This window comes from Martes martes (assembly GCF_963455335.1).
Source record: "Martes martes genome assembly, chromosome: 4".
NCBI classification, from domain to species: Eukaryota; Metazoa; Chordata; class Mammalia; order Carnivora; family Mustelidae; genus Martes; species Martes martes.
Window position 1 is genome coordinate 146,494,922 of NC_137891.1, and position 22,554 is coordinate 146,517,475.

The 22,554-nt window shown below is 37.5% G+C and overlaps 1 protein-coding gene across 2 annotated transcripts in view; it reads right to left on the reverse strand.

The window, feature by feature from the left end:
• The window catches only part of PRKAA2 (protein kinase AMP-activated catalytic subunit alpha 2), a 73,713-nt gene that overhangs the window by 27,018 nt on the left and 24,141 nt on the right, over positions 1 to 22,554 (reverse strand). For both annotated transcript variants that reach the window (XM_080800487.1, XM_080800488.1), the window contains one exon: positions 14,734 to 14,875. In XM_080800487.1, the coding sequence (XP_080656613.1) occupies positions 14,734 to 14,875 (142 nt within the window). The remainder of the gene's footprint in view (positions 1 to 14,733; positions 14,876 to 22,554) is intronic.

Sequence of the window (22,554 nt, forward strand, 5' to 3'; positions counted from 1 at the left end):
GGTGACAATAAAAGCAAAAAGAAATAGACTAAGAAGATATTTAGGGAAAGGGGCTACAGAACTCAATGATTAATTATATGTACAGATGAGAGTAACAGAATTAAAGATGATCCCCAAGTTTTAGGCTAGAAAATTGCATGAATGGTATTGTCGCCCAAAACAAAACAAAACGTTGGGGTGCCTGGGTGGCTCAATTGTTAAGCATCTGACTGCAGCTCAGGTCATGATCCCAGGGTCTGGGATTGAGCTCCGCCTCGGGCTCCCTAATCAGTGGGAAGCCTGTTTCTCCCTCTCCACTCCCCGTTTGGGTACCCTCTCTCACTACTCTGTCAAATAAATAAATAAAATCTTTAAAAACAAAACAAAACAGAACAGAAAAAGACTGGGAAAGAAAAAAAAGTTCAACTTAGTGTCAGATGATTCTATGACTTAAGAATGGGAACATCCAATAAAGAGTTCAATAAGTGTGTTCAGGATTCAGGAGAAATAGCTGGCTCAGAAATATAGTTTTGGAAATCTTTAGCACAAAGATGACAAATGACAACCATCATAATAGATGGGGTCAACCAAAGGTGGTTCACTAACATTACCCTAGCTCACAATGCTGACATGCATCAATATTTAATGGCCACGAAGATAAAGAGGCCCATAAAAGAGAGTCTTAAGAGGAGGAGAGAATGAAAAAAGAAAATCAGAACACTGTGATGTTATAGAAACCCAGAGAATACAACATTTTAAGGTGGTGATGGTGAACAATGTTAAAGAGCTGTCTACAGGTTGAGTAAGATAAAACTTTAAAAAGTGAACAGACAAAACTAGGTCTACCAAAAAAGTAAGTACTGATCTTCTGATTCGTTGAAGTGAAGTTCCCTAAAGCTGGAAAAGAACAGCAAATAAAACCTAAACCCAGCAGAAGAGAAATGATAAAAATCAGAGTAGAAATCAATGAAATAGAAAGCAAAAGAACAGTAGAACATCAACAAAACTAGGAGCTGGTTCTTTGAAATATTTAATAGGACTGATAAACCCCTGGCCAGAATTATCAAAAAGAAAAGAGAAAGGACCCAAATTAATAAAATCATGAATGAAAGAGGAGTGATCCCAACCAACACCAAAGAAATACAATTATAAGAACATATTATGGGCAACTATATGCCAGCAAATTAGACAATCTGGAAGAAATGGATGCATTCCTAGAGACATATTAAACTACCAAAACTGAACCAGAAAGAAACAGAAAACCTGAACAGACCCATAACCAGCAAGGAAATTGAAGCAGTCATCAAAGATCCCCCAATAAACAAGAGCCCAGGGCCAGATGGCTTCCCAGGGGAATTTTACAAAACATTTTAAAAAGAATTAATACCTATTCTTTTGAAACTGTTCCAAAAAAATAGAAATGGAAGGAAAACTCCAAACTCATTTTATGAGGCTAGCATGACCTCGATCCCAAAACCAGATAAGGAGAATTACAGACCAATATCCCTGATGAACATGGACGCAAAAACTCTCACCAAAATACTAGACAATAGGATCCAACAATACATTAAAAGGATTACTCACCACGACCAAGTGGGATTTATTCTGGGCTGTAAGGTTGGTTCAACATCCGCAAATCAATCAATGTGATACAATACAAGAAAGAACAAGAACCATATGATATTCTCAGTAGATGCAGAAAAAGCATTTGACAAAATACAGCATCCTTTCTTGATCAAAACTCTTCACGCTGTACGGATAGAGGGTACATACCTCAATATCATAAAAGCCATCTATGAAAAACTCACAGCAAATATCATTCTCAATGGAGGAAAACTGAGAGCTCTTCCCCTAAGGTCAGGAACACAGCAGGGATGTCCACTATCACCACTGCTATTCAACATAATACCAGAAGACCTAGCGTCAGCAGACAACAGAAAGACATAAAAGGCATCTGAATTAGCAAAGAAGGAGTCAAACTCTCACTCTCTGCAAATTTTATGACACTTTATAAGGAAAACCCAAAAGGCTCTACCCCAAAACTGCTAGAACTCATACAGGAATTCAGTAAAGTGTCAGGATATAAAATCAATGCACAGAAATCAGTTGCATTTCTATACACCAACAATAAGACAGAAGAAAGAGAAATTAAGGAGTTGATCCCATTTACAGTTGTACCCAAAACCATAAGATACCTAGGAATAAACCTAACCAAAGAGGCAAAGAATCTGTACTCAGAAAACTATAAAGTACTCATGAAAGAAATTGAGGAAGACACAAAGAAATGGAAAAACGTTCCATGTTCATGGACTGGAAGAACAAATATTGTGAAAATGTTTATGCTACCTAGAGCAATCTACACATTTAATGTAATCCCTATCAAAATACCATCAACTTTTTTCAAAGAAATGGAACAAATAATCCTAAAATTTGTATGGAACCAGAAAAGTCCCCGAATAGCCAGAGGAATGTTGAAAAAGAAAAGCAAAGCCAGTGGCATCACAATTCTGGACTTCAAGTTCTATCACAAAGCAATAATCATCAAGACAGTATAGTACTGGCACAAAAACAGACACATAAATCAATGAACAGAATAGAGAGCCTAGAAATGGACCCCCAACTCTATGGTCAACTAATCTTCGACAAAGCAGGAAAGTATGTCCAATGGAGAAAGACAGTTTCTTAAACAACTGGTGTTGGAAAAACTGAAAAACCACATGCAGAAGAATGAAACTAGACCATTTCCTCACACCACACACAAAAGCAGACTTAGAATGGATGAAAGACCTATATGTGAGACAGGAATCCATCAAAATCCTTGAGGAGAACACAGGCAACAACCTTTTGACCACAGCCATAGCAACTTCTTCCGAGACGCATCGCCAGAGGCAAGGTGTTTACAAGGGCAAAAATGAACTATTGGGACTTCATCAAGATCAAAAGCTTCTGCACAGCAGAGGAAACAGTCAACAAAACCAAAAGACAACCGACAGAATGGGAGGAGATATTTACAAATGACTTACCAGAAAAAGTGCTGGTACAAAAAATCTATAAAGAACTTGTCAAACTCAGCACCCATAGAACAAATAATCCAATCAAGAAATGGGCAGAAGACATGAACAGACATTTATGCAAAGAAGACATCCAAATGGCCAACAGACACATGAAAATGAGCTCAATATCACTCAGCATCAGGGAAATACAAATCAAAACCACAGTGAGATACCACTTCACACCAATCAGAATGGCTAAAATTAACAAATTAAAATTAACAAGTCAGGAAATGACATATGTTGGTGAGGATGTGGTGAAAGGGGAACCCTCCTACACTGTTGGTGGGAATGCAAACTGGTATAGCCACTCTGGAAAACAGTATGGAGTTTCCTCAAAAAGTTGAAAATAGAGCTACCCTATGACCCAGCAACTGCACTACTGGGTATTTACCCCAAAGATACAAATGTAGAGATCCAAAAGGGAAGGTTCACCCCAATGTTTACAGCAGCAATGTCCATAATATCCAAACCATGGAAAGAGCCTAGATGTCCATCGAGAGATGAATGGATAAACACACACACACACACTGAAATATTATGCAGAATTCAAAAATGAAATCTTGCCATTTGCAACAGCATGGATGGAACTAGCTGGTATTATGTTAAACGAAATAAGTCAATCAGAGAAAGACAATTATCATATGATCTCACTGATATGTGGAATTTGAGAAACAAGAGAGAGGATCATAGGGGAAGAGAGGAAAAAATGAAACAAGATGAAACCAGAGAGGGAGACAAACCATAAGAGATGCTTAATCTCAGGAAACAAACAGAGTTGCTGGAGGAGAGGGTGGGTGGGAGGGATAGGGTAGCTGGGTGATGGACATTGGGTAGGGTATGTGCTATGGTGAGTGCTGTGAATTGTGCAAAACTGATGAATTACAGACCTGTACCCCTGAAACAAATAATACGTTATATGTTAATTTAAAAAAAAAGTGAAGTTCGTTAAGAACTACAGGGAAGAAAAGAAAACAAAGACAAAAATCAAATCAACAAATTCTAGTTCATGGGAAAGTTTGGAGTTTCCTTTGATTCCTGTTTACTCTTTTTAGTTTTCTCCCAGTGGGATTGTACAATTTGAGTTAATAGAGAAATCGTGCAATAAATATCCTACATTCTTGGTTTTGGGTTTTCAAGCTTTCTTGCTAGAGAAACTAGAGGCCCATTCTGTAATAAGGGACTATTCTTGGCAGTTAGTCCAAGACTGCACAAAACAAACAAAACCACTAAAAGGATCAGGTCTCTCTCCCTGTTTAAATCACTAACACTATTAGAGGCTATGTCAATAAGCTTGTTCTATAGCAAGGATACATGAGTACTTTTTCTTTTAATTCAGTCCACAATTAAAGAGGCAATCTGGCTGAATGGATTAAGCCCAAGGCTGGAAGCCAGAAGCTTTAAACATTAAATTCACCTCTGCTAATTACTTTCTGATCAATCCTGAGAATGTTCTACATCTCCCTCACAAAACAAAATAGCAAATAATTAAATAATTCTAAACCAGAGTAAGATAATTAGCTAAACCAAAATTTGAAATTATAATTACAGAAATGAAGGCAAGAAAACACTGGTAGATTTGACATCAAAAATAAGCTTTTAAATCCTCATGACAGGGGAGACAAGATGGCGGGGAAGTAGGAGGAGGCGCCTTTTCAACCTGCACCCTAAAGTGAGCTGATTACCTACCAAAGAACTCCGATCACCCATGAAATCAGCCTGAGATCAGAATTATACACGTCTGGATCTCTACGGGGGCCAGAAGACGCCAGTGGGCAGGTAAAGTGGAGTGGGAACGTCGGACTGATATCGGAAGATAAACAAAAGGGGGAGGGAGCCACCAGAGGCGACCGACTGGAAAATAATACCCCAATACGAGAGTGCCCGGCATCTGGGGACCAGCATTAACTTGGAGTCTTGTTGAAAGCACTCAAAAGAGCAAAGACTCTAGCGGGGAAATTGTGGGAATCGGGGCGGATAGGGATAGGGGCTTAAGTCCCCAGACCCAGGGCAGCCTCCCCTGGCGCTGAGCCAGAGAGAGTGCAGCGGAGAAACCTGGTCTTTGTCCCGGAGCCGCCAGTGCGCCCGAGAACGGGTGGAGTCCGGCTCCCGTGAGGGGTTGGGAGCCACACCAGATGGCAGAACGCGCACCTTAATGGAGATGCGCGCGTGCCTCAACCTCCCCTGAGAGAGGTGCACGAACGCCCAGCCTGGTGTCCTGGGACCCACGCGGCGATAGACCCACGCGGCGATAGAGCCGATAGAGCTGGAGGCGCCGCGCCCCAAACCCTCCCCTGGGAGAGGTGCGCGCAAGCCCTGAGCTCTTAGCCCCAGCCAGCAGGAAAATCTCAGTGTGCGATCGCTGCTTGGAACCTCTCTGGCGGTCTGGAGCTGCCCAGACAGCCACAGCTGCCTTGGTTTTGCGTACAAGCAGGAGATCCTGCGTCCCCAGGGACCGTGACTCAGAACCTGCTCTGCCAGCGGCCCAGCGGCTGCAGCACCTGCAGGGGAGCAGACTGAGGCTTCTCTCTGAGAGGGAGGTTGGGGTGCAGTTTTCTTTCCTCTAAACCTCCAAAAACCATCAAAAGCTGTCAAGGCGAGAGAAAAGAAGTGAACAAACATAAAAACCTCCAGAGAACAAAAACCTGAAAAAAAACGTTTTTCTCAGAGCCCACCCCCTTGAGGGGGTCGGGAGGACTTAACTCAGGGAACATCATTGACTGAAAACCCACGTGGCAGCCCCCTCCCCCAGAAAACAAATCAGGAAAAAAAAAAAAAAAAAGACTACAAGAGAACAACCACCATTACTTCATAGATACAACTTTTATTTTTAATTCTTTCCCACTATTCTGGTTCATTTTTTTTTCTTTTTTTATATAGATAATTTTTTAACCTATTTACCATCACAGTGAGATGTCCAGTACATCAAATTCCATGATAAACTTCTAACCTGAATTTTTTGATACATACACATGTGTTTTTCTTTTGCTTTTCTATTTTCTTAATTTTTAAAAAAATTTTTAATTTAGTTTAGTCCAGTTTATTCCTTTTTTATTTTTATTTTCTAATATTCATATAGAGTTAAACTTCAAGGTAACCCCCTTTCTCCAAGCAATGCTACCCCTATAGGTGAACCAATTTTTAATCCCCCTTTTTCTTAGGAAAGTTGAGTCCTTTAACAAAGATATCAAGATACATCCAGGAAGAATCAAAATAACCTTCCTCGCCCATACCGAGAATCTATAACCATGCTCCCATCTTTTTCTTCTGCCAGTGTTTCTGTGTATTTATGTTTGTCCGGATAGTATATAAATCTTATACTTGGGGTTCTTCTTGACGAGGCTCCTCCTTTTTTTTGCTTATATATATATATATATATTTTCTCTCGTCATATACTTTTATCAGTCTTTTTGTTTGTCTGTTTTTGTTTGTATACGTCATAAACCTTACCCTGGGGCCCATTTGGGCTGAACCTTCACTTTTATCTTCCCTTTTTTTCCTGTCTCTCTCTCTCCCTCTTTTTTCTTTTTCTTTTCTTTTTTCTCTCATTTGGGTGGGGAATCCTGAGTGCTCAGAAGTGTTCCAGGGTGCACCTTGACTGCACCACGGTCAATACACCCAGCTACATCTGTCCAGTCATCTCTCACCAAAATGACTAGGAGGAGGAATCCCCAACAGAAGAAAAATACAGAGGATGGGCCTTCTGCAACAGAGCTAACGGCTATCAACATAGACAATATGTCAGAAAGAGAATTCAGGCTAACAATTATCCAGGCAATAGCTAGGTTGGAGAAAGCCATGGATGACCAAACAGAATTGATTAGGGCAGAATTGAAAGCGACCAGAGAGGAGGTTCATAATGTTAGGGCAGAGCTGAAGGCCACCAGGGATGAGGTTCACAACGCTCTCAATGAGTTCCAATCTAATCTAAATTCTCTAAAAGCTAGGGTAACTGAGACAGAAGATAGAATTAGTGATCTGGAGGACAAACAAATAGAGAGAAAGGATCAGGAGGAAGCCTGGAACAAACAGCTTAGAAGCCACGAAAACAGAATCAGGGAAATAAATGATGCCATGAAACGTTCCAACGTCAGAATTATTGGAATCCCTGAAGGGGAGGAGAAAGAAAGAAGTCTAGAAGATATAGTGGAACAAGTTTTTCATGAAAATTTTCCCAATCTTGCGAATGGAACAAGTGTTCATGTACTAGAAGTAGAAAGGTCCCCCCCCAAGATTATAAATTCAAAAAAAACATCCAGGCACCTCATAGTAAAATTGAGGAATCATAATTGTAGATACAATCTCTTGAAAGCCGCTAGGACAAAGAAGCTCCTTACATACAGAGGAAAGCCCATCAGAATAACGTCAGACCTGTCCACAGAGACCTGGCAAGCCAGAAAGGGCTGGCAAGATATATTCAGGGCACTAAATGAGAAGAACATGCAGCCAAGAATACTTTATCCAGCAAGACTGACATTCAAAATGGATGGAGAGATAAAGAGTTTCCAAGACCGGCAAGGCTTGAAAGACTATGCAACCACCAAGCCGACACTGCAGGAAATATTAAGGGGGGTTCTATAAAAGAGGAAAAATCCTAAGAATAGCATTGAACAGAAATATAGAGACAATCGACAGAAAGAAAGACTTCAAAGATAACACAATGTCAATAAAAACGTATCTCTCAATAATCACTCTCAATGTGAATGGCCTAAATGCACCCATAAAACGACACAGGGTTGCAGATTGGATAAAACGACAGGACCCATCCATATGTTGTCTACAAGAGACCCATTTTGAACCTAAAGATACACCCAGACTGAAAGTGAAGGGATGGAGAAGCATCTTTCACGCCAATGGGCCTCAAAAGAAGGCCGGGGTAGCGATTCTCATATCAGATAAATTAGATTTTAAACTAAAGACGGTAGTCAGGGATACAGAAGGACACTACATCATTCTTAAAGGGACTATCCACCAAGATGATCTAACAATTGTAAATATCTATGCCCCCAATATGGGAGCAGCCAATTACATAAGAAAACTATTAATCAAGATAAAGAGTCATATGGATATGAATACATTAATAGTAGGAGATCTTAACACGCCTCTCTCAGAAATAGACAGATCATCGAAGCAGAAAATCAATAAAGAAATAAGAGCATTGAATGATACATTGGACCAGATGGACCTCATAGATATATACAGAACATTCCACCCTAAAACAACAGAATACTCATTCTTCTCAAGTGCACATGGAACCTTCTCCAGAATAGACCACATACTGGGTCACAAATCAGGGCTCAACCGATACCAAAAGACTGAGATTATTCCCTGCATATTCTCAGATCACAATGCTTTGAAACTGGAGCTCAATCACAAGGAAAAGTTCAGAAGGAACTCAAATACCTGGAAGCTAAAGACCACCTTGCTTAAGAATGCTTGGATCAACCAGGAGATCAAAGAAGAACTTAAACAATTTATGGAAACCAATGAGAACGAAGACACTTCACTCCAAAACCTATGGGATACAGCAAAGGCGGTCCTAAGGGGGAAATTCATAGCCATCCAAGCCCCCCTCAAAAAAATTGAAAAATCCAGAATACACCAGCTGTCTCTACACCTTAAAGAACTGGAGAATCAACAACAAATCAAACCAACTCCACACGGAAGAAGGGAAATAATCAAGATTAGAGCAGAGATCAACAAGGTAGAAACCAGAGATACAGTAGAACGTATCAACGAAACTAGAAGCTGGTTTTTTGAAAGAATCAATAAGATCGATAAACCATTGGCCACACTAATCCAAAAGAAAAGAGAGAAAGCCCAAATTAATAAAATTATGAATGAAAAGGGAGAGATCACAACTAACACCAAGGAAGTAGAAACAATCATCAGAAGCTATTATCAACAGTTATATGCCAATAAGCTAAGCAACCTAGATGAAATGGATGCATTCCTGGAAAACTATAAACTCCCAAAATTGAACCAGGAAGAAATTGACAACCTGAATAGACCGATATCTAGTAACGAGATTGAAGCAGTGATCAAAAACCTCCCAAAAAACAAGAGCCCAGGACCTGACGGATTCCCTGGGGAATTCTATCAAACTTTCAAAGAAGAAATAATACCTATTCTCCTGAAGCTGTTTCAAAAAATTGAAGCAGAAGGAAAACTTCCAGACTCTTTTTATGAAGCCAGCATTACCCTGATCCCCAAACCAGGCAAAGACCCTACCAAAAAGGAGAATTTCAGACCGATATCACTGATGAATATGGATGCTAAGATTCTCAACAAGATCCTAGCAAACAGGATCCAACAGCACATTAAAAAGATTATCCACCATGACCAGGTAGGATTCATCCCTGGGTTACAAGGATGGTTCAACATTCGCAAATCAATCAATGTGATAGAACAAATCAATAAGAGAAGAGAGAAGAACCACATGATCCTCTCCATTGATGCAGAAAAAGCTTTTGACAAAATCCAGCATCCGTTCCTGATTAAAACGCTTCAAAGTATAGGGATAGAGGGAACATTCCTGAACTTCATCAAATCTATCTATGAAAAACCCACAGCAAATATCATCCTCAATGGGAAAAAGCTTGCAGCCTTCCCATTGAGATCAGGAACACGACAAGGATGCCCACTCTCACCACTCTTGTTCAACATAGTATTAGAAGTCCTAGCAACAGCAATCAGACAACAAAGAGAAATAAAAGGTATCCAAATTGGCAAGGAAGAAGTCAAACTCTCTCTCTTCGCAGATGACATGATTCTTTATATGGAAAACCCGAAAGACTCCACCTCCAAACTACTAGAACTCATACAGCAATTCAGTAATGTAGCAGGATACAAAGTCAATGTCCAGAAATCAGTGGCTTTCTTATACACTAACAATGAAAATACAGAAAGGCAAATTAGAGAATCGATTCCATTTACTATAGCACCAAAAACCATAAGATACCTCGGAATAAACCTAACCAAAGAGGTTAAAGATCTGTACTCGAGGAACTACAGAACACTCCTAAAAGAAATTGAAGAAGACACAAAAAGATGGAAGACCATTCCATGCTCTTGGATGGGAAGAATAAACATCGTTAAAATATCTATACTGCCCAGAGCAATCTATACTTTTAATGCCATTCCAATCAAAATTCCACCAGTATTTTTCAAAGAGCTGGAGCAAATAATACTAAAATTTGTATGGAATCAGAAGAGACCCCGAATTGCTAAGGAAATGTTGAAAAACAAAAATAAAACTGGTGGCATCACGTTACCTGATTTCAAGCTTTACTACAAAGCTGTGATCACCAAGACAGCATGGTACTGGCATAAAAACAGACACATGGACCAGTGGAACAGAGTAGAGAGCCCAGATATGGACCCTCAACTCTATGGTCAAATAATCTTTGACAAAACAGGAAAAAATATCCAGTGGAAAAAAGACAGTCTCTTCAATAAATGGTGCTGGGAAAACTGGACAGCTATATGTAGAAGAATGAAACTTGACCATTCTCTTACACCGTACACAAAGATAAACTCGAAATGGATAAAAGACCTCAACGTGAGACAGGAATCCATCAGAATCCTCGAGGAGAACATAGGGAGTAACCTCTTTGATATCAGCCACAGCAACTTCTTTCAAGATATGTCTCCAAAGGCGAAGGAAACAAAGGCAAAGATGAACTTCTGGGACTTCATCAAGTTATAAAAAGCTTCTGCACAGCAAAAGAAACAGTCATCAAAACAAAGAGGCAACCCACGGAATGGGAGAAGATATTTGCAAATGACAGTACAGATAAAAGGTTGATATCCAGGATCTATAAAGAACTCCTCAAACTCAACACACACAAAACAGATAATCATATTAAGAAATGGGCAGAAGATATGAACAGACACTTCTCCAATGAAGACATACAAATGGCTACCAGACACATGAAAAAATGTTCATCATCACTAGCCATCAGGGAGATTCAAATCAAAACCACATTGAGATACCACCTTACACCAGTTAGAATGGCCAAAATTAGCAAGACAGGAAACAACGTGTGTTGGAGAGGATGTGGAGAAAGGGGAACCCTCTTACACTGTTGGTGGGAATGCAAACTGGTGCAGCCACTTTGGAGAACAGTGTGGAGATTCCTCAGGAAATTAAAAATAGATCTTCCCTATGACCCTGCAATTGCACTGCTGGGTATTTACCCCAAAGATACAGATGTAGTGAAAAGAAGGGCCATCTGTACCCCAATGTTTATAGCAGCAATGGCCACGGTCGCCAAACTGTGGAAAGAACCAAGATGCCCTTCAACGGATGAATGGATAAGGAAGATGTGGTCCATATACACTATGGAGTATTATGCCTCCATCAGAAAGGACGAATACCCAACTTTTGTAGCAACATGGACAGGACTGGAAGAGATTATGCTGAGTGAAATAAGTCAAACAGAGAAAGTCAAGTATCATATGGTTTCACTTATTGGTGGAGCATAACAAATAATATAGAGGACAAGGGTAGATGGAGAGGAGAAGGGAGTTGAGGGAAATTGGAAGGGGAGGTGAACCATGAGAGACTATGGACTCTGAAAAACAACCTGAGGGTTTTGAAGGGGCGGGGTGGGAGGGTGGGGGAACCAGGTGGTGGGTATTAGGGAGGGCACAGATTGCATGGAGCACTGGGTGTGGTGAAAAAACAATGAATACTGTTACGCTGAAAATAAATAAAAAAAAATAAAATAAAATAAAAAAAATAAAATAAAATAAAAAAAATAATAAATCCTCATGACAGTTTCAACTGCGTACTTACAAAATCTGATTTGCATTTATAGGAACAAAACAGGAACTAGGACTCATACTCTAAGTGGGCAAAATTTCTCTGGGGTCTTTCAGGGTTGGCATTCTAAAAAGGATGAGGTCAAGGAACAAGATAAACACAGAGATCTCTCCCTTCACTCTCATTCTGGCATGTAATACTTTTAGTCTGGCTTTCCAGCTTTCTCCTCTTATAGAAGTGGCTGCTCAGTAAGGAAGAGCAAAGAGATTTAGCTTAGAAGCCACTCAGTAACCAGAATCAAGTCATTATTAACATGGAGTCGAAGTCAGATATGAACTGCTTCGAGTAGGGGAAAAACAGTTAAGAATCATGCAAGTGGACTGAAATCAGCTTGTAGGTTACCTATTCCTACTTTAAGCCCATTTTTATAAAATACCAGGCATTATACCACTGTAAACACATCCCCATTTTAAAATTAAGGAAACAAAGAATAGGAGAGGTGGGTTACCAAGCTAGCAGCATAATTCTTATACTAATCTTAAAAAGTCTGCATATACATATTCTGGATCATCTGGAATATGGGTCCTAGATGATAAGCTTGTAATCAATCATGCACTGCCATGATCAGAGACCTCATTTCTTGTTTATGTCGATGAAGTGAACTTCATGTGAAAATGAGAGGACACAAGCTAATTGTTAGAATCCCAGCTACCCAACAGCAGAACAAGCCCCTCCAGAAAAAGCCTTCTTAAACAGTTAGGCACATATACATATCGTTGGTAAGATGCACTGAACATACCAATTTCCAACACTTCACTAACAATAAATGTAGCTAGTATGAATAAAGACTAAACCTATGCTCCCAATCCGAGCAATAATTACTGGATAAGCCACTCGTCTAAGGATTTCAGGAATGCTCCTGTATTAGTTTCCTACTGCTACCATCCTTCAAATTTGGTGGCTTAAAACAACAAAAATGTATTATCTTGTAGTTTTATATAAGTCTGACATGTCTCACTGGGCTAAAATCAAGGTTGGCAGCAAGCCTCTAAAAGAGAACATTTTTATTTTCTAACTTTTAGAGAGCCTGCATTTCTTGGCTCATGGCCCTTTTCCTCCATCTTCAAAGTCAACAACAGCCAGTTGAGTCCTTCTCACATTTTATCACTCTGACCTCACTTCACTCTCAAATCTCCTTCTGAGTCTTGACTCCCTTTCACTTTTAAGGACCACTGTGATTCTACTGGCACACCCTGAAAAACAAGGAAAATCTCCCTATTCTAAGATCAGCTGATTAGCTACTTTAAATCCATCTATAACTTTAATTCCCCTTTGCCACGTAATGTAACATATTCGAAGATTCTAGGGATTAGAATGTCTTGTGGTGGGGGGGGGGGGGGCATGATTCAGTCTACCACAGCTACTATGCTAGCCTTGTCCCAAGGCAAATAATGTACCTCTGCAGATTATCTAGCTGTTCCTCATTAACATTGACATCCCAAGACTGCTCACTAACAATGTTTAGGCTAAATATAATGTCTGATTATAATGAACTAGCAAACAAAGCCTCAGGGACATTAATGATGATTTTTTTTTTTACTTTCAATATTATTTGAATCTGAATCAAAACATAAATAAGGATGTCCTTCTACTATTTAAATAACAATTATTTGGTTTTTGAAAAACAACATTATTTATCACATTATATTATAGATACTACTTCAAATTTCATTGACTTCATTGTCTTATATTTAAATTGTGAATTTATCTTGGTTTCATAATTGTGTCAAAGCTCTAAGCATATGGAGCTTATTACACCTAACTTTTACTAAGTATACTTAATATATTTAAGTATATACTTAAGTAACGATATACTAAAAATAAATCAAAACCAGGGATCCACAAATTTATTTTTTCCCTAAAAGGAATTCATATAACTTTGTTTTGAGAAAGACTGGAGTACTGGAGTAAAGCATTAATAGCATGGCATCTGGAGTCAGATATGAACTCAACTACCAGCTCCTCAACTTACTGGCTCTTTGACCTTAGATACATTTCTGATACTCTTTAGATATGCAATTTCTTTATTTATAAACTGAAAACAATAATACCTACTCTATAGGTATCATGAGAATAAAGTGAAATTGTATCTGTAAAATGCTCAACACAGTTCCTAGCCACAAGCAGGTACTCAACAAGATTAATATTTATTTTACAAAACTCTATCCAAGCTTTAAGATTAAAAAGAAGACAATTTTCAGTGTTTAGTATATTACGTTTTCTCACTAAATATTATACTACAACTTTAAATGATTTCAAAGAATACTGTTACATACTCAGTATCTACTTTTTCTAGGTCTAATCAATTTTATTTCTTTCAATATCATTAATCAGCTTTATCAATCTCTTCATATTACCTTTTAAGTTTGTAACTTGTCAAAAAAATCAAAAAATCAAAAAAAAAAATTCACCTGCCTTCCTAAGAGCTTTGCTATCAGTAATCACTGTTATTACTGCAGTTTTGGAAGTAATATATGATGATGGATAATCTTAAGCAGTTACATTTTATCTTTTCCTAAAAGAAATCACTGTGATGCTAATGAAAAAAAGACTAGAAAAAAAATTATAAAATGAATTTAGGAATATCAGAGTCCTAAGTGCCCTTCAAAGTGAATACTAGAGTAGAGTCAACTTCCAAGGCTGCATTCATCACTTGAAAACAATACCAATTTTGAAAAATGACTTCTGTTTATAAACTAAAAGTATGCAAGAAAGGATTGATGGAGGCTAAATGAATTAATATTTGCTGAATGTAAATACTAAAAAAGATTTATACTTTCATAACAAGTTAACTAAAGATACACAATTTTTTGTAAATTCATAGGAAATATTTCAAGACAGTTTCTCTTTTGCATTTTCAGGTACATAAATACTTACAGTTTGATAATATGAGGATGACGAAAGAGTTTTAGGTTTTGAATTTCTCGTTTTATTTTTCCAACAACATCTAAACTGCGAATCTTCTGTCTATTTAAGATTTTAACTGCCACTTTATGGCCTGTCAATTGATGTTCTCCAACTAAAGAAAAGAAAAGGAAAAAAACTTGCTGTCATAGCAACGTAATCATTTATTCATTCTTCCTTCCACTGTAACCCCAAATCTCTCTACTCATATACACTATTCTCATATCATCTACTGCATAGAACTTAAGTTCTTTTTACTTCTGTTTCTTCTACTAGAGTATGCACTCCCTGAGGAAAGAAACTGCATCTTGGTCTTCTCTATATCCTAGTTACCTAACAGGAGATGTTCATTAAATATTTGTTGAAAGGATTACTGAATTCTTTAACACTACAAAAAAATAACCAAGTTTGGAACATCTTTTGGATAGAGCAGAATTCACTATGTTTTGTTAATCTCTTTATTTCTTCATTTCTGGTTAATGCTAGTCATTGTATTATAGAAGAATAAATGAATGCTATAATAAATTAAAAACTTTTAACTGGTTTCATTACTTCTTTATCAGAAAATACACATGTAGCCCTTATTTTATGTATTTTTTGTCTTTTCCATAAAGCTTTCCTATTTCCTCCTATTTAATGGGGTCTCAACTTCTTTCGAACCCTTACAGTAGGTTTACAAAGCTCATGTATCATTTATCATTTTTAGGCTATGGTAAACATTTGTGGTTTTAACAAATCATAAGACATGAGCTATGAACACATACCCATCCCCACCTTGAGTAAGGCAGTCAATATTCATTTGACTCTCCCAGAAGTACAAAGAACAGTATTTTGTACATAATATATGCTAAATAAATTTATATGGCATTAAATGAAACAACAGTCCTTCCCCTTTCATGAAACACATAGTATCCACACTACTAGTAATATCCAAATACTGCTCAGATGAAAAATCCCTCTATCAGAAAACAAATTTGTCAGCCTCCCCTTCTATTTCCCTCAATTACTATTCTAAACATTGACCATTCACCTCACAACACATAGTCAACCATTGACTCCTTATAGCAAATTCCCCTTTCATTTCTTTGGGGGCAATCAAGTCCATAGGAGTGATTTCCTCTATCTTAAAGGCTTGATTATATCCACATCTTTCTTCGCTCCAGTCTTAGATGTTTTCACCCTTCTCCTGTTCAAGGCCAGTATTACCAACTTGTGGCCTTGAACTCTTCTACACTCTCCTGATACTCAACCATTTTCTTATCTAATAGCTCCTTTTCCTTAGCCCATCAATATCATGTCCATCTTCCTTTAGTTTTCAACATTTGTCTCACCAACATTTCTCAAAACAGTGGTGTACATTTATTGTCTGTGCCTCCTCCTCTTTCACCCTTCTAACATCACTGCTATCTGGCTTCTGCCTCCACTCCCCTACTGAAACCAAAGGTTCACAAAAGACCCTTTAATTATCAAGCCATGTATACCTTCCAGTTCTCAGATCACTGCAATCTCTGTTGCAATAGACAACATTGATTACTCCCCCTTTTTGGTGGCACTTCTCATTCCAGTTTCTTCTACTAACTCTCAGATGGTATGCTTTATGACTTTCACCTGTTCTTTAAAGTTTAGGGTCCCCAGGTTTCTAATCTATAACCAAAGTAGATCCTTAAGTTATCTAGCCCGTCTCTCATAGTTGTAATTATCAACCATGTGCCAAGGACTCTGCCCTTTTCTTCAAATTCATGTATCTCAGTATAGTATTGTTCCACAAACACCTCAATTTCAGCATGTTCAGAAGTAAACTCAGCATCCTCTTTCCCTTCCTCTACTAAACCTATGTCCTCTATTTCACTTGATGACACATAGCCTATATGCTAGAAATCAAAGAGCCAGTTGACAATATCTCTTACTATTTCTTGGAGTCAAGTTTCAAAATCATTAAATAAATACATTAATAACAATAATAGATGTGACAACAACACTTATTGCTTATTCTGTGCCAAGCATTATTCTAAGTACTAACTACTCTGCTCACTCAACCCCACAACTCTATCAAGTGTTACTGTCCTCCACTGTAGTAATGAGAAATCTGAGGCACAGAGAAGTAATTCAACAGAAGTGAGGCAGTACAAGCTTGCACAACATGTGATCCCAAGTTTCCTCACTTCAGTTCATAGGAAGCATGGTTAACTACACATAATAATGCTCCCAGTCAGAACAATTCAAACATGAAATGGGCTGACCTAGGAAGAACTGAGTTTCTTGTCACTGGAGATTATTTTTACCTTTTTAACTTTCTCAAGTAGTAAATTATCATCTCAAAAACTTTAGTGAAGCTTAAGAGTTATTTTACTTACATATAAAATAAACTGGTAGCCATCATATCAAGTTCAAGCAATGTATCCTAACATTCCAAAATATGTTTCTAGAAAAATATCAGTTTCAGGGACTTCCTTTTTTCAGTTAATTTTTTAAATTCCAGTGCAATTAACATACAGTGTTATATCAATTTCAGGTGTAAAATATAGTAATTCAACAATTCTAAACATTACTCAATGTTCATCAAGATAAGTGTACTCTTAATCCCCCTCACCTATTTCACCCAACCCGCCACTCTCTTCCCCTCTGGTAACAACCAGTTTGTTCTTTATATTCAACAGTCTATTTTGTTCTTTTTCTTTGTTCATTTGTTTATTAAATTCCACATATGAGTGAAATCATATGGCATTTATCTTTCTCTGACTGACTTCACTTAGCATTGTATGCTCTAGATCCATCCAAATGGCAAGATTTCATTCTTTTTTATGGTTGAATCAATTTCAGGGAATTTCTACTCAATTAAAATAACCTAAATGGTTTCTTGATCCCTGGGTAGTTTAGTACTCACCTTTGGGAATTTCATAAAACCCAAACACTTGCCTGCATGGCCTAAAATATAGGTCTCTCTCCTCAAATCCCAGACAACCTCAATGAAAGTAACCAATGCTGCATCTTCTTGTCAATTAAAAAAAAGAAAAAAAAAAGAGCTCAATTCCTCTTTCCCCATTTGATAATTGAAACTACTGACTACTGAGAACATATATGCTCTTTCCAGAGCAAAGAGTGTAAGAGAAAAGACTGTAACAGTCAAACAGATGGATGTTTTGTTTTTTAATGCTATATGCATAAATCAAACAACAAAGCAACCAGAAAGTGAATGAAATTACTAAAAAAAAAAAAAACAATTTAAAGATGAAGTATTACTGGGGCACCTGGGTGGCTCAGTTGTTAAGCATCTGCCTTTGGCTCAGGTCATGATCCCAGGGTCCTGGGATTAAGCCCCACATTGGGCTGCCTGCTCAGCGGGAAGCCCGCTTCTCCCTATCCCTCCCCCCCGCAACTTGTGTTCCCTATCTTGCTCGCTGTCTCTCTCCAAATAAATAAAATCTTTAAAAAAAAAGATGAAGTATTACTTTGTCAACAAATTCAATAAAGCTGCAGTATACAAAGTCAATATACAAAAATCAGTTGTGTTTCCATACACTAAAAATGAATTATCACTTACAATTGTATCAAAAGAAAAAAATAATTGATAAATGTAACCAAGGTAAAAGATCTGTACACTGAAAATTTTAAGACACTGATAAAAGAAGACACGATACATCACGCTCACAGACAGAAGAACTGGTAATGTTAAAATGTCTCTACAGACAAAGCAACCTATAGATTCTACACAATCCCCATCAAAACTGTAATGGCATTTTTCACAGAAACAGAAGAAACAATCCTAAAGTTTATATGGAACCACAAAAGACCCCCAAAAGTCAAGGCAATCTTGAGAAAGAACAACAAAGTAAGAAGAATCACACTTCCAAACTTCAAACCATATTACAAAGCTATAGTAATCAAAATAGTCTAATACTGGCCTAAAAATAGACACACGGGTCAACAGAATAGGATTGAGAACCCAGAAATAAACCTATGCATATATGGGTCAATTAATTTACAACAAAGGAGTCAAGAACATACAATAGGTAAAGGATAACCTCTTCAATAAACGCTGCTGAGAAAACTGGATAGCCACATATCAAAGAATGAAACTAGAACCCTATCTTACACATTACACACACATCAACTCAAAACAAATTAAGAAACTATAAAACTTCTAGGAGAAAACATAGATGGTAAGCTCCTTGACGTAAGTCTTGACAATTTTTTTTTTGGATATGACAAAAACAAACAAACAAACAAAAAAACAAAAACCAAGACAACAAAAGCAAAAATAAACAAGTGGGACTACATCAAACTAAAAAATTTTTGCACAGAAAAGGAAACAAAATGAAAAGGCAATCTACAGAAATGAGAAAATATTTGCAAATCATCTATCTGATAAGGGGTTAATATCCAAAATATATAAAGAACTCACACAACTAAATAGCAAAACAAAAACAAAAACAAACTGATTAAAAAATAGAGAAGCTGTATAAACATTTTTCCAAAGAAGACATACAAATGGCCAACAAATACATGAAAGGTGCTCAACATCAATAATCACCAAGGAAGTGCAAATCAAAAGCACAATGTTTATCACCTCACATCTGCTAGAATAGCTGTTACCAAAAAGACAAGAGGTAACTGTTGCCAAGGATGTGGGGGGAAAAAGGGAACCCTTGTGCATTGATGGTGGGAATATAAATTGGTGCAACCACTATAAAAAACACTATGGAAATTCCTTAAAAATTTAAGAGAACTACTATATGATCCAGCAATCCCATTTCTGAATATATATTTAAAAAAATGAAAACAGGATATCAGAGAAATACCCCCACTTCCATGTTCACTGCAGCATTATTCACAACAGCCAAGACATAGAAACTACCTAGGTGTCTGTCAACAAATGCATGAAGATATACACACACACACAGAGCAATATTATCATGAGAAAGAAGAAAGTCCTGTTTGCGACACCATGAATGGACTTTGAGGCATTATGCTTCTGGCTTATAAGCCAGATAAAGAAACACTGCATGGTATTGCTTATATGTGGAATCTTTTTAAAAAAGCAAACTTGTAGAAAAGTGGAGCTACGTAAAAATATACAAACTTTCATCTATAAGATGAATAAGATTTGAGGATCTAATGTAAACTTGGTTTCTACAGTTGAAAACATTGTATTGTATAACTGAAATTTGCTAAAGAATTTAAACACTCATCTAAATAGATAGAATATATATACATATATATTATTTTCGTATGTACTTTTACATGCATAAATAAAAAAGAGGTGACAGGTGTGTTAATTAACTAGATGGGAGAAATCTTTTTGCTATATACATATATCAAATCATCATGAAGTACATTTTAAGTATCTACAATTTTATCAGTCATACCTCAATAAAGCTGAGAAAAACTTCTAAAAGTAAATTTTTTTTAAAGCATGACTTTATGACATCTGAGAAAATAACTGACTCATCTCTCTATCTGAAGAAATTTTTCTCCATGAAACACTGGAAAAGAAATGACATTATCTCTTGAAACAGGGATGCTAATATGTGAATTGGATATCTGATATTGAGTCAAATGTACTGGGGGAGCCTGGCTGGCTCAGTCACTGGAACCTACCGACTCTTGATCTTGGGGTTGTGAGTTTGAGCACCAGGTTGGGTATGGAGACTGCTTAAAAATAAAATCTTAAAAAAAAAAAAATCAAATATATTATGAATGCCTCTTCTTTTTGCTGAACTATATTGCCCCTATTGCTTAATAACATAAGTGCCTAAGTGAATTAGTACTTTTTTTTTAAGATTTTATTTATTTATTTGACAGACAGAGATCACAAGTAGGCAGAAAGGCAGGCAGAGAGAGGAGGAAGCAGGCTCCCTGCTGAGCAGAGAGCCTGATGCAGGCTCGATCCCAGGACCGGGGACCATGACCTGAGCCGAAGGCAGAGGCTTTAACCCACTGAGCCACCCAGGTGCCCCTGAATTAGTACTTTTAATAATTAAATCCAAATTATCTCATCATCATATTCTACATGAAAGCCAAATGAATGTTCCTAAAAATCTTGTAAGAAAAACAGATTTAAGACCAAGAATTTCTTCTGTATTACAGCCATAAACTCTTCTAAGGAAGTAATTGGAAAAAAAAAAAAAAAGACTTGGATTCATCAGTTTTATTTCCATTCATTTATTCAATCTAAAAACATTTACTGAATACTTTCCACATGCCAGGACTATGTTGATCGAATACACATGAAAAGAGAGGTTTCACAGGACTCCAAATTTTAGTAGGGGAAAAAATATCAGCAATAAAGGAGCTAAAATAAATTAGCTGGTATTAAATCTGTCTGCAGGCTATTAGGAATACTTTTTTTGTAAAGGGAGAACACAGATAAGAAAGAACATTTAAAAAAAAATAGCAGGGGTGGACAAATTTGCCATGATTTATCATTACTCAGAGTAAATATCCAGATCAATATAAGCAGTAAGGGATGTCTATCCATGGAACAACTATTTAATGAATGCCTACCATGGTAAGCACTGCACTAAACACATGAGAAGTAAATGAAGTAGTTCTGTCATACCCAGTATTTATTCCATCCTTCCTTCCCAGACATAAAGACTCCTGAATTACACCAGAGCACATGGCTACCCAGGGTAGAGACTGCATCCTAGCATCTTTTTTAACTAAATGTGGCCCTATCACTATATTCTGGCCAATAATATGTAAGCAGAAATGCCCCTCATAAGCTTATTCATTCCTTCTTTCATCCTAAAGCCTGGAATGCCAAAGCCACCACCTTGAACCCTGAGGACAGGGTGAGGTAGGTGGAAAGCAACAGAAGAGAGAAACCCATGTTTTTGATGTCACTGGGTACAAGATTCTGACCACCTACTAAGATTGTTATAAGAGAGAAAAATACTATCTTGTTTAAGCCACTTTTCTGAAGCTGTCTGCCATTCAGCTGAATAGAATTAATTCACTATTTAACATACTTTAAAATTCAAAAGGTTTGAACTTACTTCAAATGTTCAGTTTTGCTGAACTACCATCCCTGAACTAACAGAAATAAATTTATAGCCCACACAATTTCTTGGATTAAAGAGTTCTACAAATTTACCACTCATTCGTGTTTCATTTTGCTTTTCCTAAATTATAGCCAAATTACACAAAATACTCCCCAAAGCCATGGAATTTTACGGGGAAAAATCCATACCAACACTATCTATGCCTTTTAGGATTTTTACATTTGATAAGATGAAGAGCTGTCATACAGAAGAATGAAACTCATTTATATTGTTCAAGAAGCAGAGCTGCGATTAACTCGGGCACCTGGGTGATTCAGTCCATTAAGCGCCACCTTCGGCTCAGGTCATGATCTCGTGGTCCTGAGATTGAGCCCCACATTGGGCTCCCTGCTCAGTGGGGAGTCTACTTTTCTTTCTCCCTCTGCTGCTCCCTCAGCTCGTACTCTCTCACTCAGACTCTCTCAAATAAATAAAATCTTAAAAAAACTGATAGAAATTCTTTCAAAAGTCAGCTGCTCTAGGAATCCTTTCCACACCTCCCTTTTCACCACTCCAACCTATACTGAAAATTACCACCACCCAAAGAAATTTCCCACTTAACATAACACTGTAGCCTGACTATACATTTTTAAGTCACTTTATTGAAGTTTAAAATTTGCCCCTCATATAGTACCATAATTTTGGCAAACATGTATGGTCACATAACTACTACTAAAATCAATTGTAGCTCACTTACATCATCACATAAAAATTCCACCATATCCTTTCGTAGTTAGTCCCTTTCCTCCAC